Source organism: Tripterygium wilfordii, chromosome 16, assembly GCF_013401445.1.
Source record: "Tripterygium wilfordii isolate XIE 37 chromosome 16, ASM1340144v1, whole genome shotgun sequence".
Classification (NCBI taxonomy): domain Eukaryota; kingdom Viridiplantae; phylum Streptophyta; class Magnoliopsida; order Celastrales; family Celastraceae; genus Tripterygium; species Tripterygium wilfordii.
Window position 1 is genome coordinate 3,047,146 of NC_052247.1, and position 22,587 is coordinate 3,069,732.

Consider the following 22,587-nt stretch of genomic DNA (forward strand, 5'->3'; position numbering starts at 1 on the left):
TTTGCAACAAAGTTCTCTTACTAGATTAGACAAAAGTTTCATTACAAGACATCTTCATCAATTCCTCTTAGATGGGTTTGTCAATCAACATGAACCCATCTCCTGCTGTGCCTCAATCTCTGTTTCTAACCCACAAGATCTTCCTTCTCTGCAACTACATCCTCTTGGGTGCATCTTCCAGCTGCATCTTCCTCACCCTCTCGCTCCGCTTAGTTCCCTCGGTTTGCGGATTCTTCTTCATTCTCCTTCACATACTCACCATCTCCGTCGCCATTTGTGGGTGCACCGCGGCCACATATGGTTCAAACAAATGGTATGTTGCTAATATGGTGACCACAGTCCTAACAGCCATATTTCAAGGCTCAGTGTCAGCAATGATCTTCATGGAAACCAGTAATTTCTTGGGGTTTTTGAAGTCTTATGTGAGGGAAGAGGATGGTTGTGTGATATTGAGAATGGCTGGTGGGTTGTGCGTGTTGATTTTCTGCTTGGAATGGGTGGTCTTATCACTTTCATTTGTGTTAAGGTTCCATGCCTTTATGGAAGGAAATTTGGAGTCAAATGGTTCAATGGATATGATGAGAAGCAAGCCTCTGTTTAATGTTTAGGGTTGCAATTTTTGCATGAGATCTGATCAAATTATTCTTTCATTCTCTAATGTGGAAAAAAAATATTTGTTCTATTTTTTTTTTTTTGAGGAAATTTTTTCCCAATTGTTGCTACCAACAAATTATCTCTCTTAATATAGCATTTTTCCACTTTTGGATGTAAGAGTTGGTCTTTTGATTCAATGGGTCAGTTACGGATTTGAAAACACTATAATTTTCGATAATCTACAATACACATCTAATAGTGGACATAAACTCTGACAATGAGTAAAAAAAAAAGAGTGATGTGATGTGATACACTTTCTAAATGATTGGATTAAAACAATAAAATCTCTTATTCTAAGGAATCTGTCACCTAGGGTAATAACTAAATAGTATGGAAGGAAATCCCCCATGAGAAAACAATACTGCTTTTGAAGGGAATTGTGATAATGTGACTTTGGTGGATCCCATACCACTTAATAAAAATAATATAATAAAAAAGATTTCTTTTAATTTTTTTTTTCATTTTCATTAGCAATAATAAGTCAACAATTCATGACAACTGGCTCTATTTTCTATGGAATACAGCAAAGCTGGCACATGAAAACAAGATATTATTTGTTTGGTCTTTTTCTCTACTTCACATATTAATCATACAAATTTATTTTTTGAACATCCAATATGAGTCTTAATTAGGGACGTCAAGGTCATCCACGCATAATTTTGCCACATAATGATGGGGTAAACTGGGTCAAAGTTCAGCTCGTGACCATAATAATATTGCTCCTATTGGGAATCAAACGCTCGGAACCTCATGAATCCATACGATTTAGTCCCAGAGAGATTTATCAACTAAGTTATCACCTAAATAAATGGTTTTAACTCTACAATAAACCCAAAACACTAAAATTCTAATAACATAAAAAAAATATATATATATAAAAAGATGATTTGAAAATTTGGAATAATTACAGCTAATTACAGCCCCATTATCGATTCATTGAATGTAGACAAAAAGTTGAGGAAGCATTGAAGAATATTAAAAATCCTATCAAAAAAGAATATTGAAAATGTTAATAATTAAAATATTAATTTAGAATTATGAATAATAATTAAAATATTAATTTAAAAAATATGAAATTACTGAGGCTACTATTTATCACACATTTTATCATAGCCGATACAGAGACCCCCCGAGAGAGAGAGACCGAGACAGACAGAAATGGCTTCTCTGACGTTGAATCCGTTGACTTCGCCTCTCTGCAACTCCAACAAACCATCAGAGCTCTCCTCTGCTACTACTGCTGATTCCCGGAGGCTCTGTTGGGTTGGGCCCGCTGCATCGTATTCAAGATTGAACTTGAAGAAGAAGAAGAAGTCGAATAAGTTTTCTGCTTCCCCTGTTGTTGTGTGCAAGGCGGTTTCTGTTAAGCAGCCGCAGACTGAGATTGAAGGCCTCAACATTGCTGAGGATGTTACTCAGGTGAATTTCTGAAATGAATTGGGTTTATTTCTTGGGAATTGTGCTTGAAATGGGAAAGCTTGAATCTTTTACTGCTTAAGAGGGTATTCGTATTGATGGAACTGGGGCTTGGAAGAGATTTAAATTCCTTTGCTTTGATTCGTTTGAATTGTCTGGTGGGTTGGTTTGACTTATAGTAGATATTATGTTTCTTTTCGAGTCTTGGGTCTGGATTTGGAGATTTTAGACGTATGGTTGCTACTTCAGCATTTTATTATGTTTGATTCTTGAATTATATGTTGGAATTGTGCATCAAGTATTAATTCTTGGGAATCTTTGGATGCCTTGTGTCAATAACAATGTTGGTCAATCTATGGGGTTTTCTTTGTTTTTTTTTTTTAATTGAACTTTGCATTGGGAGAAGTAAATTGGGTTGAAGTTGTCTTGTGAGAATTTTGTTTTTTTTTTTCACTTTTAATTGCATGTCTGTGTGTGTGCGCGCGTGCTTTTCATCGATTGACATGTGTACATCATGTCCATCAAGAATGAACATTTAGTTGTCTCATTGCGTAATATCTTCTGATGTTTGCTTTTGTGATGCAGCTTATTGGGAAAACACCATTGGTGTTCCTCAATAATATTGTCAAGGGTTGTGCTGCAAACATTGCTGCCAAGCTTGAGATTATGGAACCATGTTCCAGTGTGAAGGACAGGTGAGGGAAACAACATTTATAGAAAAAGTGCTTAAAGCTCTTATCATCATCTTGTGGTATACATGATTGAGAGGTTTATTAGATGATTTTGGGACCATTAAAATTGCCTTGTGTGAGTTTCTTGTACTTCGAAACAGGGCTATTAGATGATTTTGAATGCTTTATTCAGCTTTTTATGGTTTAATAATTGAACTTGAGCAGCACAATCTTCTCATTCAAGGGAATCCAAGTTAGTACGTGTTCTGATGGCTAATCACTTATTTTTTTACAAAGAGATGGTTCACCATATCTGTTATATAAAGTCTATCCTCTTTACGTATTAAGCATATGGACAGTCTTGTTATTTGATCTCAATTTTTTTTAATATCTAACAGAGCCTAAATGGTCATATCTCCTCATTCCTCTTTCTGAATATCTGTTTTCAGGATAGGTTACAGCATGATTGCTGATGCTGAGAAAAGAGGAGTTATTACACCTGGAAAGGTAACGTGTTATGGTTACATGTACAACTCTTAGTTGCACTTACGTAATATAATGGAGCATGATTGATTGTTTCTGATTCTTCGCTTTTGGCTCAAATTTTGGGCCTTTGATAAAGTTTAGCTATTCACTGGGTTGGTTTTTTTGTTTTTGGCAACCAAAGTGAAAAAGGACTGGACAGGGTGATGTCTACAGTCACATTTGAGATTTAATTTCAGAACTTAGGATTGATATCCACTTCGGGGGATATTAATGCTATCATATTGCAGAAGGTTGGGCTTAGATACAGTTGCTTTGCCCATAGCACCATCCCACCCAAGCACTGCCCTTAAATTTGATGTCAGTGGTTGAAATCTTTGTTATTTCACCGAGGTAGTGATTTATCCTTTATTTACCGTGTGGTTGCTTTCTCCAGTCATGTGTTTTGTATCATCATTATTTTTCAAATTCTATTGAAGGCCTGGATTGAATATGTGTTTGGCGAATTGATGGGCCTGGAGCTAGAGTTATTAGTATCTAATTACTCAACCTTGAAACTGTACGATGCAAAATCTGGTGTTTTTTTTTTTTTCTTTCTCTTTGTTAACCATAGATGGACATCCTTTTCATGATTTAAATTCTTCGCCAGTTTCTGTTGTTAATCAGGCATGCTGTTTAGTTCCTTTAGCAGAGATTATTGATCAGTGTAAACACTCATTTCCATATTTTAGAGTATACTGGTGGAACCGACTAGTGGAAACACAGGCATTGGCCTGGCATTTATAGCTGCTTCAAAAGGATATAAGCTCATATTGACAATGCCAGCATCAATGAGTATGGAAAGAAGGGTTCTTCTAAAAGCATTTGGGGCTGAGCTTGTTTTGACTGATTCTGCAAAGGGAATGAAGGGAGCAGTTCAGAAAGCTGAAGAAATTCAGAAAAGCACATCAAATGCCTACATACTTCAACAATTTGATAACCCTGCTAATCCTAAGGTTTGAGATAATACTTCTGGATGATAACATTCTCTTTTTGGTTATTTTTTGTGATGCAGTCGAATTTTGATTTTCATTGCTGCTTTCTGGGCATGGGTTCAGTTTTGATTTGAAACAATGATTTAGAGGCGAACCACATCCTTCCAATGTGACTGCTAAACGTGGTTCAATATACTGAAATGAAGTCCTTATGTTCGAATAAAAGCGTCTAAGATCAGGATTAGGAAAAGTGCATGCCTACTAAACAAAAGAAACTCTTTTGGATTTTAGAGAGGTTGTTAGGGAGACATGAGGATAGGATTGCCGGAACCTCCCCCAACACCCCCGCCCTTGTCTCTTCTTTGTTTTGGAAATGGTTAAAGTTACAGTAGCTGAATAGCTGGGTGATATTGGGTAGGATGGTAATTTATTCAATGATTGTACTTAGAATGCTGCCTTACTGGTGTAATTCTCTTTCTAGCCAGAGACATCTTAATCTTATACTGTCTTTTGCCAAGTGACGTGGTCTGTATATGCTGAGGAAACACAAAAGACATCTTAGAACTAAATTTTCTGGTTATCAAGTGTGATTTAGATGGACCTTGCGATTAGAGCCCCTCTTTCAGATAAACTTATAATTGAAATAAGGTGGTACCGTATATGGATAGAACCCATGAAATTGAGATACTTGTTCTTTTGCAGATACACTATGAGACAACTGGACCCGAAATCTGGGAAGATACAAAGGGCAAAGTTGATATTTTCATTGCAGGAATTGGAACAGGGGGGACCATTTCTGGAGTTGGTAGATTCCTGAAGGAGAAGAATCCCAAAATTAAGGTATTAATTTTCACGGAAATTTCATGATGATGTGTGTCCAGATGTGCTGCCTCTTTGGAATTATAGAGTGTTTCTGCAATATCTTGAATGGAATGGAAAACTTAACAAACATCAATCACATCCTTCTTTTAAAAAGGACTTATTCTTTGTCTTTTCGTTACTTGAAGATTCTCATTAATGTCAGGAATGTGTCAGGTTATTGGTATAGAGCCTCTGGAAAGCAATATACTTTCAGGGGGGAAACCTGGTAAGATAATAATTACATTTTCTCTTCAAGTTTGTGCAGTTTACATTCTTTGGATATCTGTGGGACTTTTTTATATTGTGTTTGCGATTGTAATTCAGGTCCTCACAAGATTCAGGGCATTGGAGCTGGTTTTGTGCCGAGGAACTTGGATCAAGACGTGGTTGATGAAGTAATAGAGGTCCAGCTCTTATTTTCCTTTTGTATTGATATACTTTCCTGCAAAGATAATAATCTGGAATCTTCTTACCTAGTTAAGTGGTCAAATAGTTGTGCATCTAGTAACCAGATAGCTCTTTTTCTGGGATGTGTGAGACAAGATGTTATTTTAAGGTTGCATTCTATTTATAGGTAGCTGCTATTTAGAAAGGTACTTATTTACATATAGCAAATCACTGCTAACATATGTTAATATTGTTAGGTGTCTAGTAAAAATAGACTTGTTTATCTAAAACCTTATACTGTTCTCTCATATCTTATTGCCGTTTTTTGTGTCTAATCTAGCGTCTCATCTGATCTAATCGCTCACATCACATCTCTCTTCTTAAATATAATTGTTCATCTCGTATTATATCTCAGCTCACATCTAATATATCATCTCATAACCCATATAACGTGGCCTTGCTTGTTAAATAAGTAGTTTTAATTTAATGTTGCAACGCAAGATTGAGTTCACTATATCCTCATTTAATCTGCTGTTGAATATTGCAGATATCTAGTGATGAAGCTGTTGAAACAGCTAAGCAATTGGCCCTCCAGGAAGGCTTGTTGGTCAGTGTTTTTATTAACCTTCTTTAATTGTTTGGAATTTCAATTTCAAAGAAAATTTATTTCCTTCAAAATAAACTAGTTAGACAAATGCATATTTTCGTGAATCTGAATTTTGATGAATGATTGGGTGCATCATTTATTCTCTATACATCATTCACTGCATCGTCTCTGTGACTGTTTTCCTAGTTAACAAACCAAAAGTTTGATGTCAAATCCTAACTTTGTAGACTGAATAGTATTATCGTTACCTTGCCCTTTGTTGAGATATAAACCGATAGCGTGTTTTTGCTGTGGTTTATTCCATTTTTATTTTCCTTTGCATTGTTTTCTGTGTTTCTTTTTCTTTAGACATCATTGTATAAACCAACATTCCATTAGATCATTGTGAGTACAACCATGACAACCTTGTCTGATTGTTCCAGTTTTAAGTTCTCTGTTCTCTGACCCCTCACTTTCCCCTGGAAATTTAATTATCACAGATTGTGCTAATGTTTACATGTTGTATACATCCTCAAAGCTTAAGAAACTTGCCAAGGGTGATTATTTAATTATCTAAGTATTACTCTAATATTCTTCCTAACCTGCACGACAGACTAACTCTTAATGTAGGAGTCCCATCATATGTAGTATTTAATTTGATTGACAGTATCCTTATATGTAAGTGTAGGAACCAAAAATGAATGGTGGTAAGCTATGATGATTGTAACTGCAGTTAGCTCCATTTATTGTCCCATTCAAAAAGAAGCTCCATTTATTGCCGACTTAAGCATCATTATCATTCCGCTCGTGCTTCTTCTCAGCTTCAACCAAAATCAAACACCTTCTCTAGCTGTCTCAAAATTTACGTTCTTTTACTTTCACCTTTATATCCTCTCCTACTAATTTGTTTACTTAACTTCAGGTTGGCATTTCTTCTGGAGCAGCAGCTGCTGCTGCAATTAAGGTTGGGAAGAGATCAGAGAACGCTGGAAAGCTGATAGCAGTAAGTTCTTTTGTTTTAGCAGAAAAGTAGTATAAAGTTTTATCATTAAGAGTTGAGCGGTAACTTAGAATGTTTTGTTTATGAAATCCAATTTGTTGCCCAAAATTTCCGAGCTTTAGCTATATTCAATTCTTTTAGAGTTTAGCGGGAACTAAGAATGTCGGGTTAATGAAATCCAATTTAATTTTTCAAAAATTCTGGTAAATAAAATGTAAAATAATTTTAGATGTAAATAGCCTTGCTAAGAAGTTAGCTGAATGGTTTCTGTTAGAAGTCATACAGGAAACAAACTGACGACTTCTCGAGACTGCAAACCAATCTCTTAGAATCCGAATCAGGCAGTCCAACTGCTTAAACTGCAAACTGGATATGTTAGCAAAATGCAAATCCAAGTGGTTTGATTCAGAGATTTAACATGGACTTGTTCGATGATACTTTCTGAAAGCAGAAACGGCTTACTACTTGCTCATACTTTGGTCTGAATTGTTTGACTGAGTTAGGCAGTTTAGCCATTGAGCTTGTGTTGATGTCATATGGATATACTTTCCAAATGACAAAAGAGCACCATGGAAACCTGGACCACTAGATTAAAATATTTTGGTGGGTTGTTTAAGCCGTGGTTCATTTGTAATCCCGTTTGAAGTTCTTGACCTTAGAATTGAGGATGGTCAATGACTTGGAATATGTCAAAAGTCATTTTCAATACATGAGAATTCACTGTACATGGACTCATTTTAAAATGTCAATGCATTCAGGTTGTATTTCCAAGCTTTGGTGAGAGATACCTTTCCTCGGTGCTTTTCCAGTCAATCCGAGAAGAATGTGAGAGAATGCAGCCCGAGCCATAAGACCGATTCTCCTGCCTGTTCATTGACAAACAGGCAATTCTGTTATTTCTTTTGTCTCCTGTACATCTTGGTATCTTTACTACACATCTGGGTCTGGGTTTTACATCTCCTTCGGCATATTATGCCGATCTCGGAAATAAACAAAACTTTCTTTGAGAACTCATTCATCGTTACTGGTTATCTATAAACCAGTTGGTTGTTTTTTTTTTTCCCCTCCCCTTTAACAATTGTAATTTAAGAGCATTACAGAACCTTTGATTATTTTTTCTTCCATTAGGTAGGGTTTAAAGCATGGTTCAATTATGTAATATAATTGAAAGTTATGCAGAAAGTAGAGGGCATTGAATGAGCTTTCACCTACTACAATGACCACTATCCAATACTATAATCTCTGTTGCTTTTGAAAGAAGAAGCTGAGTGGGTTGTGGTTGGTTTTTTTTTTTTTTGTATGGATGGGAATAAGCAGCCTCCACCATTGAAGAAAAAGGGATTTGGCAGCAGAAGAAAAGTATATCAAGAACATTATAGATTCCAAAGTGATGGGGATTTGAATCACATGCCTATTTCATTATTCCTTTTGAGTAAACAAAAGTTAGGCTAGAAAAAAGAAGATGGAGAGGTCTAAAACAAGGAAACATTGAACATTGGTATATATATATATATATATATATATGCAATGTTAAGGTATGTGATCTCCACTTTTCTTGTCGTGCCTATGCCCTTATTTTATCAATGCATGTCTCCTATATTGTGTAAAATAAACAATGCATGAATTACATGAGATAAATCAATGAGTATTAGACTATACAACCCCTTGCTGGTGAATCTATCTAGGTTTAAAGCGTATGGACTCGGAAAATCCTAAGTTTAATTTTCAATAAGAGGCGAGAACAATACCCTTGTGGTCACCCAGTAAGTTTTGGTCTAACTTATCTTGTCGTCAGATGAGAAATTTCTGTGCATGCAAGGCCTAACGTCTTAAGTATAAACTCATATCGTATGTTCAAAAGATAAACTTATATAATGTCTCCTGCTATTAAATATATATATATAGACTACACAATCTCCTTATGCCGCCTTTCCTTGTCAATTGAGTCATATTGTCTTACAATTAATACCCAAGTGCATATACATATACAGATAGATATATAATACCTTTGATCATGATTCTTGCCTAACATGGTTTTCTATTTTAAAAAAGAAAATTAATACATACATATATATATATACACACGAGAGTATGAGTATATCATTCATTCACTCTCAATAATACATGAATGGAAGTAAAAGGGCAAGAAATCCTCCTCTCTTCACCTCCCCTGTCCACCAGAAGGTGGTGGTCGTCGGAGACGGTGGCGGTGGTGACGGGGGCGAACAAAGGGATTGGGTTTGCAATGGTGAAGCGATTTGCAGAGTTGGGATTGAGTGTTGTTTTGAGTGCAAGGGACAAAGAGAGAGGACACAGGGCTTTGGATTTGCTAAGAAGCCAAGGACTCAACAACCATGTTCATTTCTTTCAACTGGACATATCAAACCCTAGTTCCATCACAACCTTTGCTTCCTGGTTCAAACACAATTTTCAAGCTTTGGATATCCTTGTAAGTTATTAATGCTTCCTTCTTTTTTATTTAATCGAAAATGATAAATATCACAGCAGTTGGTATCTCAGTTGATAAGTTGGACACATAAGATCTAAGCGAATTCATGGGCCCCACATGTCTCATATAATGCACCTGAAATTCTATGCGTACAACTCGGCATTGAGAACAGATCCAACAGCTGATATGAGAGATTTGTAAACTTTCAAAGTTACGTATATAGACATACACACAAATTCCCCAACATGTCATTTTCCTTGGAAAAAGAAAACACACACATATATATAGTCAAAATAAGTTTTGAATTTTGAGATCACTTATTTTATCATACTAAATAAATATATATATATATATATATATGTATGTATATGTATGTATGTATGTATATGTATATATTTTGTAGGTAAACAATGCAGGTGTATCATTCAATGAGATCCATGAGAATTCAGTAGAGAATGCAGAATCTGTAATCAAAACCAATTTCTATGGTTCCAAAATGCTCACTCAGGCCCTCTTGCCCTTGTTTCGCCCATCTTCACCAATTTCTTTCAGCAGCTGTAGGATCCTTAATATCAGTTCAAGACTTGGATCAATCAATGTAAGTATACATATATATACACATCTATAAATAATCGTATGCTTTACAATATTGCCTATATATACGATTTCACATGAATCATATGCGTCCATTTTAGTATTTGTGATAGTTGGAACAAAAAACACTTGAGATCTTTAGCATTTTTCGTAAAAAAAGAGAGTATATTTAACAAACAAGAATTATATTGTCTTGAATTTACTACATTTAGTAATGATTGGGTGGTAATCTAGTGGTGAATCTCTCTATCGCCAAACTGTATGGACTTGGAAGATCCTGAGTTCGATTCACATGGAGAGCAAATACCCTTGTGACCATGCACTGGGTTTTGACCCAACTTAATCATCTCGTCGTCTAATAGAAAACTTATGTGTGTGTGGGCCTGACGGCCGGAGTTTAGACCTATATCGGATTATCAAATGACCGAGTTTAGACCCATATCGGATGTTCAAAGGGTTGAGTTTAGGCTCATATTAGAAGTCCAAAAGACAAACTTATATGCTGTCGTTCTCGGTTGAAAAACAAATAAGAATCCTAAGTTTCTTGAATTTACTACATTTAGTAACAGTTCCATACATGCTTTGGTGAAATGCAGGAGTTAAGAAACCCTAAGCTAAAAGAGATGCTACAAAGTGAGAAGCTAACAATGGATGAAGTTGAAGGCATGGTGGGATTGTTTCTTGAGAATGTCAAGGATGGGACATGGAAGACTCAAGGATGGCCTGAAATATGGCCTGATTATGCTGTTTCAAAGATGGCACTCAATGGGTATTCTAGGGTTTTGGCTAAGCTTTACAAAGACAAGGGTTTATGTGTGAATTGCTTCTGCCCTGGATTTACTCAGACCTCCATGACCGGCGGCAAGGGCACTCACACCGCTGACGATGCTGCCGCGGTTGCTGCTGGCCTTGCCTTGATCCCTGCCAAGGACATGCAAACTGGAAGGTTTTATTTAGGTTTTCATCGGCCGGGAAAAAATATTACAAACTCTAAACTATGATAACCTTTTGTACTTGATTAAATATTTTGGAGATAATTAATTTATATACATACATACATACATATATATATATATTTATATTTATATATATTCTTTTTCTATTTTGTGAGCTTAAATAACATTGTTATGTCTAGAAACTAGAGAAATTTATTTTTTGCTTCGCTTCATACTAGAAGTAAATTCAGCAATTATGAGAGATTATATCCGATTCGAGTAGGCGAGACCACAAGTCTTTACAATGTTAAGTTTGGTGATGTTGAACGAGCTATCGAGTAACGAGGGGGCTCAATACTTTAAATCCTCCATTATTCGGGAGAAAAAGTGAAGTGCAAAATATAATAGGCCAAACCTAATTTCAAACTAGTAACAAACGCGAGTAGGAAGAGAAAGTGATGGAAGGTGGCCCAAAAACTGTCACAGTTCGAAGACCACCTTATTTCTTTTAATCCATGGAGTCCAAATTGAAACAGTGAACATGATGAACCAAACTTTTTTCTTACCTTAATTTACCATAGGCAAAGAGGAAGGTCATTAATTCTTCAAGTAAGTTAGAGACAAAGCTAGAAATACACCAATTCATACCCTATTAGTTAAGAATACGATACCAAATTAAACAAGCTCCCTTACATTGTAAAAGCATGTGATCAATCATCTCAGGAGGTAAATGACAAAATGGACAGAGGTTAGCATTCACGACACCTAACCTGCTCACTTTAGGCCTTGTAGGGCATCTACAACTCATGCAGGCCCACGACCCATCAACAAGTATGACACCCTACTGTTTATATATAGATTATTCAGCACATTGATCTAACGGGATATTTGGTTGCTAATCCAATGAGTGTGAGTAAGAGGCGAGCTTGAAGCGAGTGTGAGGTGAGTATAAGATGAGTGTGAGATGAACATTGTCATGTTTGTTATGAAATGAAGAGTAAGTATGAGTGTTATAATTTTAATTGTACAATCTCCATACTACCCAATTTTTTTACATAAAAATAAGAATAAATTAATTTATTGGTTGTGATTACTTCTTAATAAGGGGTATAATAGTCTTTTGTGTATCAAACTCATTCTCCCTTGTAAAGATTAGTCAATCTCACTATTTTAGTGAGCTTGGCTAATCTCCATAAGGAGGGAATGAGGGTGAGATGAGTTGGGGATTTTATCATCTCAAACTCAACCAAACGAGGGAATGAATAATTCTCACCCTCGACTAGTCTCATTCCCCTCTCAAAATGCTAACCAAATAACCCGTAAGTATAATTTCGGCTAAAAAAAAGTTATTGTCAAGAGAGGAGTTTTAGGTCCAACCCCCTCCTGTCTTACTCTTGTCTCAACTCCTTTACAACCGTTCATTTTAACACAAATCGTTAGGATGTTAATATATTAATACCCTTGGTAGTGCAACAAAAAGGAAGTGCCCTCCCATCCCATCTTTTTGGGGGTGAGATTTGAAAGATTCACTCAAGAGAGATGATGTGAAAAGGGGGACAAGGAAGAGGGAAATTATCAAAGGAGGGATCATTTTGATATTTCATGCTTTCAAAAAATAAAGATAGGCGAAGTATTGAATTGACTTGAAGTTTTAGGGTGGTTAGTATCATTTATAAAATTAGAGGGGAAATTATCATTTTAAGAAACCTGAGGGGCGTTAATTTAATTTTACTTAAGTCGAAGAAGAAACCCTTATCGAGTCGATTCCCTTGAACCCAAAGCAACGCCTCTTCGCCTGGCCTTCTCTACCACCGCTTCTTCGCGACGATCCCGGCTTCCACCTCGAGAGGCTTCCTCAGGTATCTGTTAGTTGTTCATTGTATTTTTCGTCAAATTCAGTCCTTAAAGGTTGATACTTGATTTGTCCTCTTGCTCGAAATCTCCGAAAATGGTCTAAAACATAAAACATTTCATGCTTATTACTGTCACGGTGGCTGCCGCATCGGTCAGTAAAACCCTTATTGAAAATTGATATGAAGATGCGTCGAAGCTTTGATTTGGTTACAACTCTCTGAAAATTCTGAAATATCTTGAAACGGTTTATCTGGGAAAATTGATATGGGGAGATGTGTGGAATGTTTGATTTGATTTACAACTTTGAATCATGTGAAAGCATCTTGAAATGATTGTTTCCGTACGAATCTTCTGGTTTTTTTAGGGTTTCGATATTAATCATTGCCTCATTAGTGGTTTCTCTGTTGCCTTGCCTTTTATTCTTCTGGCTCTTTTATGTTGTTTACGGGAACTATCTGCCTTGTTTATTCTCAGCAATTAGTGCTTTTAGTATGATTACCTTACTTCTATGTGAACAAGGTGAAAATCCATTTGTTTTGTTTCTCAGTAGCACCTTTAATCGCTAACTTGCTAGTTTTAGTAATGAACTTATGCAAAGAGGGCTTTTGTTGATTTATTTTCGGGGCGCTAATTACATCGATGCCCATCTATTAGTACTCTAGCATAGGACTTTAAGCAGGCAGTACATAGGATTTTTTTTTCTTAAGAAAATGGTTGTGAATGGCCTTGAACCAATTGTGTATGCAGGGGTTCGAGTAAAATTTACCATTATTTTTCTCATTCCAGTAAATCTATACCATTATTTTAACTATCAAAGACATGTATGATTGATACTGTTGATTTCTTGGTTTGTTTATTACTGCAAAATATTTTTTCTTTTATTCATGAAAAAAACTTTCTTCCAGTCCTCTTTTGGAACTGTGACAGAACAAACTTATATTATCCCCTGCTTGACATTCCGTGTCATACATTTATTTCCCATTCCAGTTGTTTATGGAGTTTTTGGGTGCTTCTGCAAGTTAAAACTGAATGATGTTAATCTAGGCTACTTGCTTCAATTTTCTCAGAGAACAAGGGTATTGAATGAGAAGTAGGTTAAGGTTTGATCATGTTCCACAACTTTTTTATTATCTTGCCTATAGCTCACTCCTCAAGACTTCAACATGTTTTGCTCTAACATTTAATCCGTTTTTCACTGTCTAACCTGTTATTGCAAAATAAAGATAGACTAGTTATTGAAGACAAATTGCGGTGTGACAAACATTTTTATGGCTGCTGTCATTCTGAATCACTACATTTCCTTGTTGGTTCAACACTCATTAAGGAACGGTTTGCAGATTGTTTTTATTTTTGGTGTGTTTCTTGTCCTGTCATGTTGTTTTTTGTTTGCATGGCTGAAATTATGGTAGAAGACTATATTCACGAGTTTTATGGCTAAATGCAGATTTGGAGTAACTGAAGTTTATATACTTGGAGGTTTTGCTTTCAACATGGCAGGACTTTTGGGATTTAGCAGCCTTGCCCCAACGACCAAGAATATAGTGGTTGCAGGAGGTTTGACAGCATTTGTTTTTGGGGTCTATTACTACACCATGAGAGCTGTTGGGGGTACAGATGAACTTCAGGTAGCCATAGATAAGTTCGAGGGGCAGAAAGGCAAACGAGAAGATGAGGCAAGCTTATCATCCAAGTCTTAATCCTGTCTTTCTTTCTTTATTCCCCCATTTTTGTTTCAGATGAAAGTTTTAATTATCATATCCCTAGTCTTGTAGTATTATCAGGAACAATGCAAAGAATAATTTGTCGTACGAGCAATCTACTTTCTTGATAACAGGTTTTGTTATATTTAGTCAGTATTGTTGGGAGATGAACTGTGTAAGTTCTCATGTATTTACACACCTGCTTTCGGAGGTATGAAAGACCTGATGGTCCTGATCCATGACATTTGCAGTTCATATTTGCTTAAGATATGTTTCTGGTTGGCTGTTGGAGGAACTCAGAATCAAGTTTATTTAATGTGCATCAAGAGAAAGACATTTTAGGGAAGAATTTTAAGCTCTTTTGAGAGCTTTGAATTACATATTTGAAATTGCAATCGGATCTATTCATTAAAATGAATCACTTTGGGCTTTCTTAGAGTCTTTTTTCTTCTTCCGTTTGGTCTTAGACTTGGAAGATTGCTCATGTTCTGATGTTCATGTACCATAACAATGGGCTTGTTCTTCTGAGAGCTGCAACAAGTTGCTCTGGAAGACTCACCAACTCTCTTGTTCATTTTGAAATTCAATGCAAACTGATTGAACGATTTCTGGTAGTGAATAGGGATATGATAAAATGACATCGACCTTGGTTTTATTGTCCATATTAGATTCAAGAGATTCCAATTCATTGATGAATCCTATTATTTTCATGATATGATCATCTACCATAAATTTAAGTCCGTTATGGGCTAGAGGCTCGTACAATATTGTCTTCAAAAGGACTCGTCTTGAAAGTGGCTTTTTTGGTTGAGAAAGATTAGATATTTACTTATGAGCGATATTGTTGACTTAAGCCCGATTTAAGATACAAGTCTAAACGTTGTCTCGCATTGTTGGCTTACGTCCGATTTAAGATACGAGTCTTAACGTTGTCTCGCACTTGTAGAGGTCTTTTAGGAATTTTTGCTCTAATATCATGTTTAAAATTACTGTTTAGTAACTTGATTGCGAGAAATAAGAAGAGGACTTTTTTTTTCAAGAAAGGTTGGATGGCCTTTTTTTTTTCAAGAAAGGTTAGAAGATCTTCTAAAAAAAGAAAAGAAGAAAAGTTAGAACATCTAATTGCATTAATCCAAAAAAAACTAATATAGTATTAGGGGTGTCCACGGTCGGTTTCACCTATTTTTCTTTTTTTCGGTTTTTGACATAAATTTAACCAATCAATCAATCAGTTATTGACGGTTTGATTGGTTTTTTTGATTATTTGGTCGGGCTTTACTAACTTAAGTTTAACAATAACCGATCAAACGATCGGTTTGATGATTGATTCAGTTTGACTCGGCATTTTTGTCAACCACATCATGTGGTCATTTTCCCTACTCAATGGATAGACAAAACCCAACAAACTAAACCTTTTGATACAAAAAAACACTGGAGCACTACATCCGACTTTGGAAATAAAATAAAACCAAAAAACAAAACAAACAAAATAGAGTTTGAGACTTCTAGTCTTCACATTAAGATAGGATTGAAACAACAAATTTAAATCTTCATATCCAAATCTATAAGATGGAGTTAAACATTCAGAATAGATGTAACAATTTAAGTCAACATCCAAGTAGATTTAAAATCAAATTCATATTTGTATGTAGATCGAAAGAAAGATCTACCATCATCTTCATCATTATCAACTTCACAATCGACAAGACAAAGACTTTCTGAGACAGAGAGAAAATAGATCTATGTAGAAAAGAGGAGGGAGAAAGGCGAGAAAAGCTCGGAACCTTCCTCATCCCCTAGATATGGAGATTTGGCTTTGGAAAAGTTAGAGAGAATAGAGAGAGACGAAGAGACATAGACTTTTTGAGAAGATGAACTTCTTTAATTGAGAAAAAATATTTGACTCACAATGGTAATTATAGAATAAAACGACAAATATGTGAAGAACTTGTTAATCTTTTCCATAATTCCGAATGGAAGACCCAGTATGCAAGACAATGCCAGAGCTCGTCGCCTCCTTCGTTGACACATTCGTCGATTTCTCTGTCGGTGGCATCTTCTTGCCCCCTTCAAACCCCAACCTTACCCCTAATTCGGCTTCCCAAGTTAGCTTTCCCACTGATCCTTCGCCTGCACCCCAACCGTTGCAGACCCGCTACCCAGCCCCGGACCGTCTGATCGCTATCGGCGATCTGCACGGTGATTTAGAGAAATCCAAGCAGGCATTTCGCCTTGCCGGATTGATTGACGGGTCTGATCGATGGACTGGTGGGTCAGCAGCAGTGGTCCAGGTCGGCGATGTGTTCGATCGTGGCGGCGAGGAGCTCAAGATCCTTTATTTCCTCGAGAAATTGAAGCGGGAGGCTGTGAGGAGTGGAGGTTATTTGATAACGATTAACGGGAACCATGAGATCAGGAATGTGGAGGGTAACTTTGGGTATGCGACGAAGGCGGGGTTGGAGGAATTTAGAGCTTGGGGGTTTTGGTTTCTTGCGGGGAACCAAATCAAGGATTTATGCAGGGGTTTGGAGAAGCAGAAGGATCCATTTCAAGGGATTCCTTCGGTTATCCCTGGTGTCAAGGAAGAGTATCAGCATGGTTTCAGGGCAAGGATAGCTGCACTGAGGCCGGATGGGCCTATTGCGAGACGGTTTTTGTCCAAGAATTTGACTGTTGCGGTTGTTGGGGATTCTGTTTTCGTACATGGAGGAGTCTTAGCCGATCATGTCAATTATGGGTTGGAGAGGATCAATGAGGAGGTGAGTAATTGGCTAAATGGGTTGATGGGAAAATCGGATCCTGCGCATTGCAAGGGGAGGAATGCAGTGATTCGGTCTCGGAAGTTCTCTGATGACTCCAAGACAAGCTGTGATTGTTCTGCACTTGAACATGTTCTGGCTACCATCCCAGGTGCTAAGAGGATGATCATGGGCCACACAATTCAGAAATTTGGGATCAATGGTGTTTGTGATAATAGGGCAATTAGAATCGATGTTGGTATGTCAAAGGGGTGCACCAATGGCTTGCCTGAAGTTTTGGAGATTAATGGGAATTCAGAGCTGCAAGTGCTAACTTCCAATCCTCTGTATCAGAACAAGTCTAAATCATATCTGGGTGCTGATAGGAAGCAAGGGTCTAACACATATCTGGGTGCTGATAGGAAGCAAGAGCCGGGGGTTTTGCTTCCGGAACACAAGGAAGTGGCTGTGGAGGCTTAAGGAGTTGGCCAGGCAATTGTTCATATATTCAAGTGTGTTTGGCTGCAATTCTCATCTATTCTGCCTAACTTGCAATTTTCAGGAAGCTTTCACTCCTTGTCATCTGCTCAATTATTTGTTCTTCCTTCAAGATTTTTGAGTTCTTGTGACATAAAGCAGAAGATACATTTAGAGGGCAACATATGTACTGTATTAATTTAGCACGATTGAAAGCTTTTATGATGTTATCATGAAAAGGGCTATAAAGCTTGTAGAAAATACTTTCCTTCATCATTTCAGTATTTGTTCTTGTTCATGTTCATGACACCTTATTTCACTACTTGTTCTTCTTTTGTCTCCAACAAAAATTAATTGGAGTTTTAGATCTTCTAAAATTGCAGGTTCTGAAAACAGAAAACCTGAGAAAATATTTGAACTTTATTTAGATAAAAGGATTGAATTGAACTTACAAAATGGAGAAAAAGAGGAAAGAAAGAGAGAAACCCAGATGGGAAAATTGTATGAATATGATGAATAAAATGTAGCGATTTGTTCGAGGCCATTATCAACATGAAAGAGATTTGATAGGCACGGAGAATCGCGATTTGATTTTGCCAACCTTCAATGCAATTCACGTCAATGATAATATTTCGACGCCCTTGCTCTGCAAATTGGCGTCAGAAAACATATATAAACACAAGCAGTTGCTGCACACATATCTACTGTATACAGATGAACTGCATCAGAAAGAAGAGGAGAAAGAGGAGCCAACAATGGGACTCATTTTGACTGGAGAGGAGAGACAGAGGCCTTCGCTTATATAGAAGAAAAAGAATGGTAACCCTAATTGGAGTCTGCTTGTCAAAGGACAAATTTGCCCCCACGATGAAGCTCTATTTACTATTTGATGTCATGGGCTCAGACCTTTAGTTGTCCCATGGCCCAATATTTCTTCCGACTCGGTGATCACGACTGAGCTCCTCCCGACTCCGCCGTACGCGACTACCTTTTCATTGCAAATTTAACCGACGATGCGCATGTCTGTCTCTCACCATCGGTAACTCTCCTTTTCTATCTGTATATTTCGATGTAGTGATCTTATATCGCTGGATTCTATTTATGGTGTTGTACTGTTTCTTGAATCAAATCAACTACTGTTTTCTTTCGTGTTAAGATCGATAATCCATGCCTTCTTCTTCACTTCTTCGCAACTCGAGTCAATTTTCTCGTCTGTGAGCGATTGTAAGTTGTGGCGCGGGCTCTGGTGGTGTGAATTATTGTTTGAATTGTGGGGAATTGTACAGCAAAATTTTGTATATTGTTCTTCATCACAATAGTCATAATCTTGAATAAAATGATTCAATTATAAAAAAATGTAGGGCAAGGTATTGCTGTTATTATCATAATCAATGAAAAAAAGAACAGAAACACATGTTTTTCATTCAATTTATGGATGATAGAGAGGTTCACTTGCTCTTCTTCTTGTATGATTTAGTAGCGATGTGTATCAGTTGCCTTATATGATATTGTTTGATCTGGATGAGCTTTCTATGACATGGAAGTAGTGTTTGATTTGTCATATGATTGGGTTATGATGTATGCAGGACACCGAATTTTCGATAACCCATTTCTATTCTAGGACCACAATGATTTCATATTAGAGAAGAAAGAACTTTTTTTCTTCTTAAATCTGTTTTTCTATATGCATAGAACAGAGGGTTCTTTTGCAGCTTTGCTTAGTTATACAAATCAACTTCTTCACGTAGAGGTATTTTAAAACTTTTATTTTGGTCCCAAATAAGAACTATGCACTATGATCTATGATTCTGTGTGTGTGTGTATAGAGCTGGGTTTATTTGTATATGATGATCAAGTAAAGAAATTCACTATTGCTCTCTATGTAGGTACTCTTTTCTATACTTTTCTACCAAATATCCAGCTGAAAGGTATGGTTGGTGTTTCCTTAACCTTCCCTTGAGCCCTCTCTGCTAGCCTTTTAAGCCTTGGGGCTAACTCACAAACGTAGTCTTGAGCTCTTCTACCCTCATCTGATAATCCCAACAGCTTCTCCACATTCCATTTAGCTATCAAATGCTCCAATATGTCAATATAATCCATAGCTGTGTAGACACCAGTTCGCGAAGCCATGCTTGTGAAGTGCAGAAATAGATTCTCATCACATCCATCGCTCATCAAGTGTGCTGGCATTGAGATTGACTTTCTCATCATATAAGAAAATGCCATCACAGTTTCATTAGGATCGAGCTCGAAAAGCTTCCCTATGATCTTGGTATAAGCAGTTTCGTGGCGCTTCTCATCTGAGGCAATTGTGCCACATATTTGAGCTAGCTTTGTGTCTCCGTACTTCATTGCTAGCTTGGCTGTGTTGCCATGGGAAACAAATGTTGCTCTCTCTTGAAATGATGTGTAGGTGATAGCCAGATAGGGATTTGTTCCCACTCCAACATCCTAATGTATCAGAATGTACAGAAATTAGGTAACTACTCCAACATGTTTGTGAGAATCTGAAAAATCCAAATAACTATTCAAACAGATGCAAAGGTGTTGTACGGAACTTACCATTCCGGACCCAATTAGGTGCTGAATTGTGGTTTCAATTTGTTTCATGTCTACTCGTCCTGAAAGATAGAGGTATTTATTGAGAAGATCTCCGTGCCTATTTTCTTCAGCACTCCATGCCCTAGTCCAGATTGCCCAAGGTGTGTTATCTATACCTGTTTCATCCTTAAATATATCACAACTACTTAGACGTGTTTGGTAACTTGGCAGGGCCTCTTCTGTGATCATATCGCCTACCAAGACCACGAAATAGTCATCGGGAATTTGGCTTGCTCTCTCCCTCAACTCGCTGATTTGCTCCATGAATCCATCTGAGGCAGCATCCGGCAGGAAATCCTGTGGTTGCCATGATTTCTGGGGTGGTTTTAATAGGGATAAAATGTTGTCTCTAGCCCAACCCTCCATGGATTTGAAGATCTCAACCTTCTCAGGCGGCATTGTAAGTCTTGATTCAAGATCAACTTTTTGAGTATGAGCAAATGGTTTCTTGATTTCTTCTACTCCTATAGAGCTGAAGATTAAAAGGTTATTGTGGTTATAGAGGTAACATTGCTATAAATTTAATACAATGCGTGATCAGAAGAAAACAACATCAAAACACAGAAATAAAAAGCAAGAAAGAGCCAAAAATATTGAAAAAAAAAAAAAAACTCACTGAGAAGCTGTGTGGACTTTGGAAGCCATGAAGAATTTTGGAAATGAACATCTTGTCGCTGGTATGAGAGCAACTGAAGGGAGGGAAATGGAGGTTAACATATCTGGTTTTACTTTACTAAGCAGGGAATGTATATGTTTGTGTATAGATAGGACAATGGGAAGGGGCGAAGGGCAACACATAAATACACAAGCTTGAGCCACCACCTTCCCCTTCCATCAAGAATTTCTAGTGATTCTGCTTGAGAAAACTAGTAACTTGAAACATTTTGTAGTTATATAATTTTCGACTCATCTAGCCAGAGAATCCTTTGTGTAACAACTTCAGTGATAGAGTTTCACATAATCAAGATCTGTTTCATGCCAATTATTTCTGTTCTTGTACTTGTAGTTCTATTCCCTTAATGTAAATGTTTAGTGTCTCAGTGTGGAACAACAGTAAGAAACTATGAATATACTTAATTCAGTAACTGTATAGCTGTTGATATATGCACTACTGCTATCATATGTTGGTACTTCTTTAACTATAATTCATAAGGGAATATGAGTATTATTGAGGCTGTTTTGAATTGATAGATAGTCTTTTTTCTTTTTTCGATATTGTGGGAATCTCTTCCAGGCAGGGCTCTTTGGACCAACCTCAGTGGAGTAAATTCCCGGACTCGTGCACCACACTCTGAGAAGTTCCCTACACGGAATCAAGGTAAGTCATTGGTATTTTACTTGGGGGTGTGGCCCCAAAGTGTTTACAAAATCCGTATTGAAACTTAAAGAGTATAATCATATAAGGCAAATGTCCTTACATTCCGCATGCATGACATATACTTTCCTTGCAAACAAAGTACACAATCCACACTGACCAATCATATTTTTCTCTCTTTGGTTTTCTTAGTTTGATGGGTTTGCCCTCCATACAGCTAGAAACTGATCAATCAATCCAATGTTTTGTTATTGAATTTTTTTGTGGAGAGGAGAATGAAATTGTGCACCTTGTGCAACCTATAAAGGTCCCAACTCTTGTGTCCTTTTTCTAGTGAAGGGTATGTGTGAATTTTATGCCAAATTGAATTGATTAAACAAATCCATCTAATAGGTTCCCAAATTTTCATACCGCCTACTCAAAGAACTAGGTTAACGAGTTATCATAAGTGACCATGGAGCACTTGAGCTAGAGTAGAACTTGAACCATGACAAGGTCTCGGGTTTGAGTCCATGGGTGTGCTTGATAGTGTGTTTGCACTTGTCAAATGCACTGCATTTAAACAAAAAAATGTTTGATCGAGTAGTGCGTTACAATATTAGTGTACCGCGGTGAGTTTGAAACTGAAGCTGCAAGTAGTGCTTTCACCCTTGACGAGACGTGGTTGATTGCATTTTCTGCATCAAAAAACAATATTTTTATTTAAAAAAATTGTGCTAAATCAATTATATTATTCTGTTTATGTTTTTATGAAAATGATATCAATGAAAAATATCGAATTTTACCCACATCTCGCCACAGTATTTATAGTGACACGTCAAATACTTTTTTATATTGCAACTTATCTCATCACACCACAATTTCAGAAGACTCACCTCATTGCACTGCATGA

The 22,587-nt window shown here is 36.9% G+C and overlaps 5 protein-coding genes, 2 long non-coding RNA genes and 1 other non-coding gene across 9 annotated transcripts; 6 read left to right on the plus strand and 2 right to left on the minus strand.

Annotated features, from left to right (window-relative positions):
• Positions 1-2: 2 nt before the first annotated feature.
• On the plus strand, positions 3-682 carry LOC119981123. The gene has a single exon (XM_038824147.1). It carries the CDS (start codon positions 72-74, stop codon positions 606-608), a length of 537 nt encoding a protein of 178 aa, XP_038680075.1. The 5' UTR covers positions 3-71; the 3' UTR covers positions 609-682.
• Positions 683-1,761: 1,079 nt separating this feature from the next.
• LOC119981288 (cysteine synthase-like) lies at positions 1,762-8,243 on the plus strand. Its single transcript, XM_038824347.1, has 10 exons — positions 1,762-2,073; positions 2,656-2,765; positions 3,191-3,248; positions 3,956-4,219; positions 4,901-5,038; positions 5,234-5,285; positions 5,384-5,463; positions 5,994-6,053; positions 6,955-7,035; positions 7,791-8,243. The coding sequence occupies exons 1-10, from the start codon at positions 1,813-1,815 to the stop codon at positions 7,881-7,883; spliced, it is 1,197 nt and encodes a 398-aa protein (XP_038680275.1). The 5' UTR covers positions 1,762-1,812; the 3' UTR covers positions 7,884-8,243.
• A 917-nt stretch (positions 8,244-9,160) lies between these two features.
• On the plus strand, positions 9,161-11,103 carry LOC119980214 ((+)-neomenthol dehydrogenase). Its single transcript, XM_038822828.1, has 3 exons — positions 9,161-9,481; positions 9,885-10,079; positions 10,672-11,103. The coding sequence occupies exons 1-3, from the start codon at positions 9,161-9,163 to the stop codon at positions 11,074-11,076; spliced, it is 921 nt and encodes a 306-aa protein (XP_038678756.1). The 3' UTR covers positions 11,077-11,103.
• A 1,626-nt stretch (positions 11,104-12,729) lies between these two features.
• Positions 12,730-14,855, plus strand: LOC119980574. Its single transcript, XR_005463904.1, has 2 exons — positions 12,730-12,869; positions 14,309-14,855. It is a non-coding gene; the product is annotated as an uncharacterized LOC119980574 (long non-coding RNA).
• A 1,353-nt stretch (positions 14,856-16,208) lies between these two features.
• Positions 16,209-18,063, plus strand: LOC119981093 (shewanella-like protein phosphatase 2). The gene has a single exon (XM_038824094.1). The coding sequence runs from the start codon at positions 16,538-16,540 to the stop codon at positions 17,780-17,782; it is 1,245 nt and encodes a 414-aa protein (XP_038680022.1). The 5' UTR covers positions 16,209-16,537; the 3' UTR covers positions 17,783-18,063.
• Positions 18,064-18,299: 236 nt separating this feature from the next.
• Positions 18,300-18,426, minus strand: LOC119981594. The gene has a single exon (XR_005464199.1). It is a non-coding gene; the product is annotated as a small nucleolar RNA snoR86 (small nucleolar RNA).
• Positions 18,427-19,667: 1,241 nt separating this feature from the next.
• Positions 19,668-20,889, minus strand: LOC119981096 (stearoyl-[acyl-carrier-protein] 9-desaturase, chloroplastic-like). The gene is made up of 2 exons (XM_038824098.1): positions 20,342-20,889; positions 19,668-20,230 (listed from the first exon to the last, which is right to left on the minus strand). The coding sequence occupies exons 1-2, from the start codon at positions 20,777-20,779 to the stop codon at positions 19,676-19,678; spliced, it is 993 nt and encodes a 330-aa protein (XP_038680026.1). The 5' UTR covers positions 20,780-20,889; the 3' UTR covers positions 19,668-19,675.
• On the plus strand, positions 20,119-22,080 carry LOC119981097. Of its 2 annotated transcripts, XR_005464019.1 has the most exons (4): positions 20,119-20,258; positions 20,408-20,481; positions 20,552-20,780; positions 21,615-22,080. It is a non-coding gene; the product is annotated as an uncharacterized LOC119981097 (long non-coding RNA). The 2 variants fall into 2 exon arrangements; XR_005464018.1 differs by lacking the exon at positions 20,119-20,258 and having other exon boundaries at positions 20,340-20,481.
• Positions 22,081-22,587: the final 507 nt, after the last annotated feature.

Coding starts and splice junctions, on each gene's coding strand:
- LOC119981123 (XM_038824147.1), top strand. CDS start 72: ATGGGTTTGTCAATCAACATGAACCCATCTCCTGCTGTGCCTCAATCT.
- LOC119981288 (XM_038824347.1), top strand. CDS start 1,813: ATGGCTTCTCTGACGTTGAATCCGTTGACTTCGCCTCTCTGCAACTCC. Junction 2,766..3,190: donor TGTTCCAGTGTGAAGGACAG/GTGAGGGAAACA, acceptor ATCTGTTTTCAG/GATAGGTTACAGCATGATTG. Junction 5,464..5,993: donor TGGTTGATGAAGTAATAGAG/GTCCAGCTCTTA, acceptor TGAATATTGCAG/ATATCTAGTGATGAAGCTGT.
- LOC119980214 (XM_038822828.1), top strand. CDS start 9,161: ATGGAAGTAAAAGGGCAAGAAATCCTCCTCTCTTCACCTCCCCTGTCC. Junction 9,482..9,884: donor TTCAAGCTTTGGATATCCTT/GTAAGTTATTAA, acceptor TATATTTTGTAG/GTAAACAATGCAGGTGTATC. Junction 10,080..10,671: donor CAAGACTTGGATCAATCAAT/GTAAGTATACAT, acceptor GGTGAAATGCAG/GAGTTAAGAAACCCTAAGCT.
- LOC119981093 (XM_038824094.1), top strand. CDS start 16,538: ATGGAAGACCCAGTATGCAAGACAATGCCAGAGCTCGTCGCCTCCTTC.
- LOC119981096 (XM_038824098.1), bottom strand. CDS start 20,779: ATGCCGCCTGAGAAGGTTGAGATCTTCAAATCCATGGAGGGTTGGGCT. Junction 20,231..20,341: donor ACCTAATTGGGTCCGGAATG/GTAAGTTCCGTA, acceptor CTGATACATTAG/GATGTTGGAGTGGGAACAAA.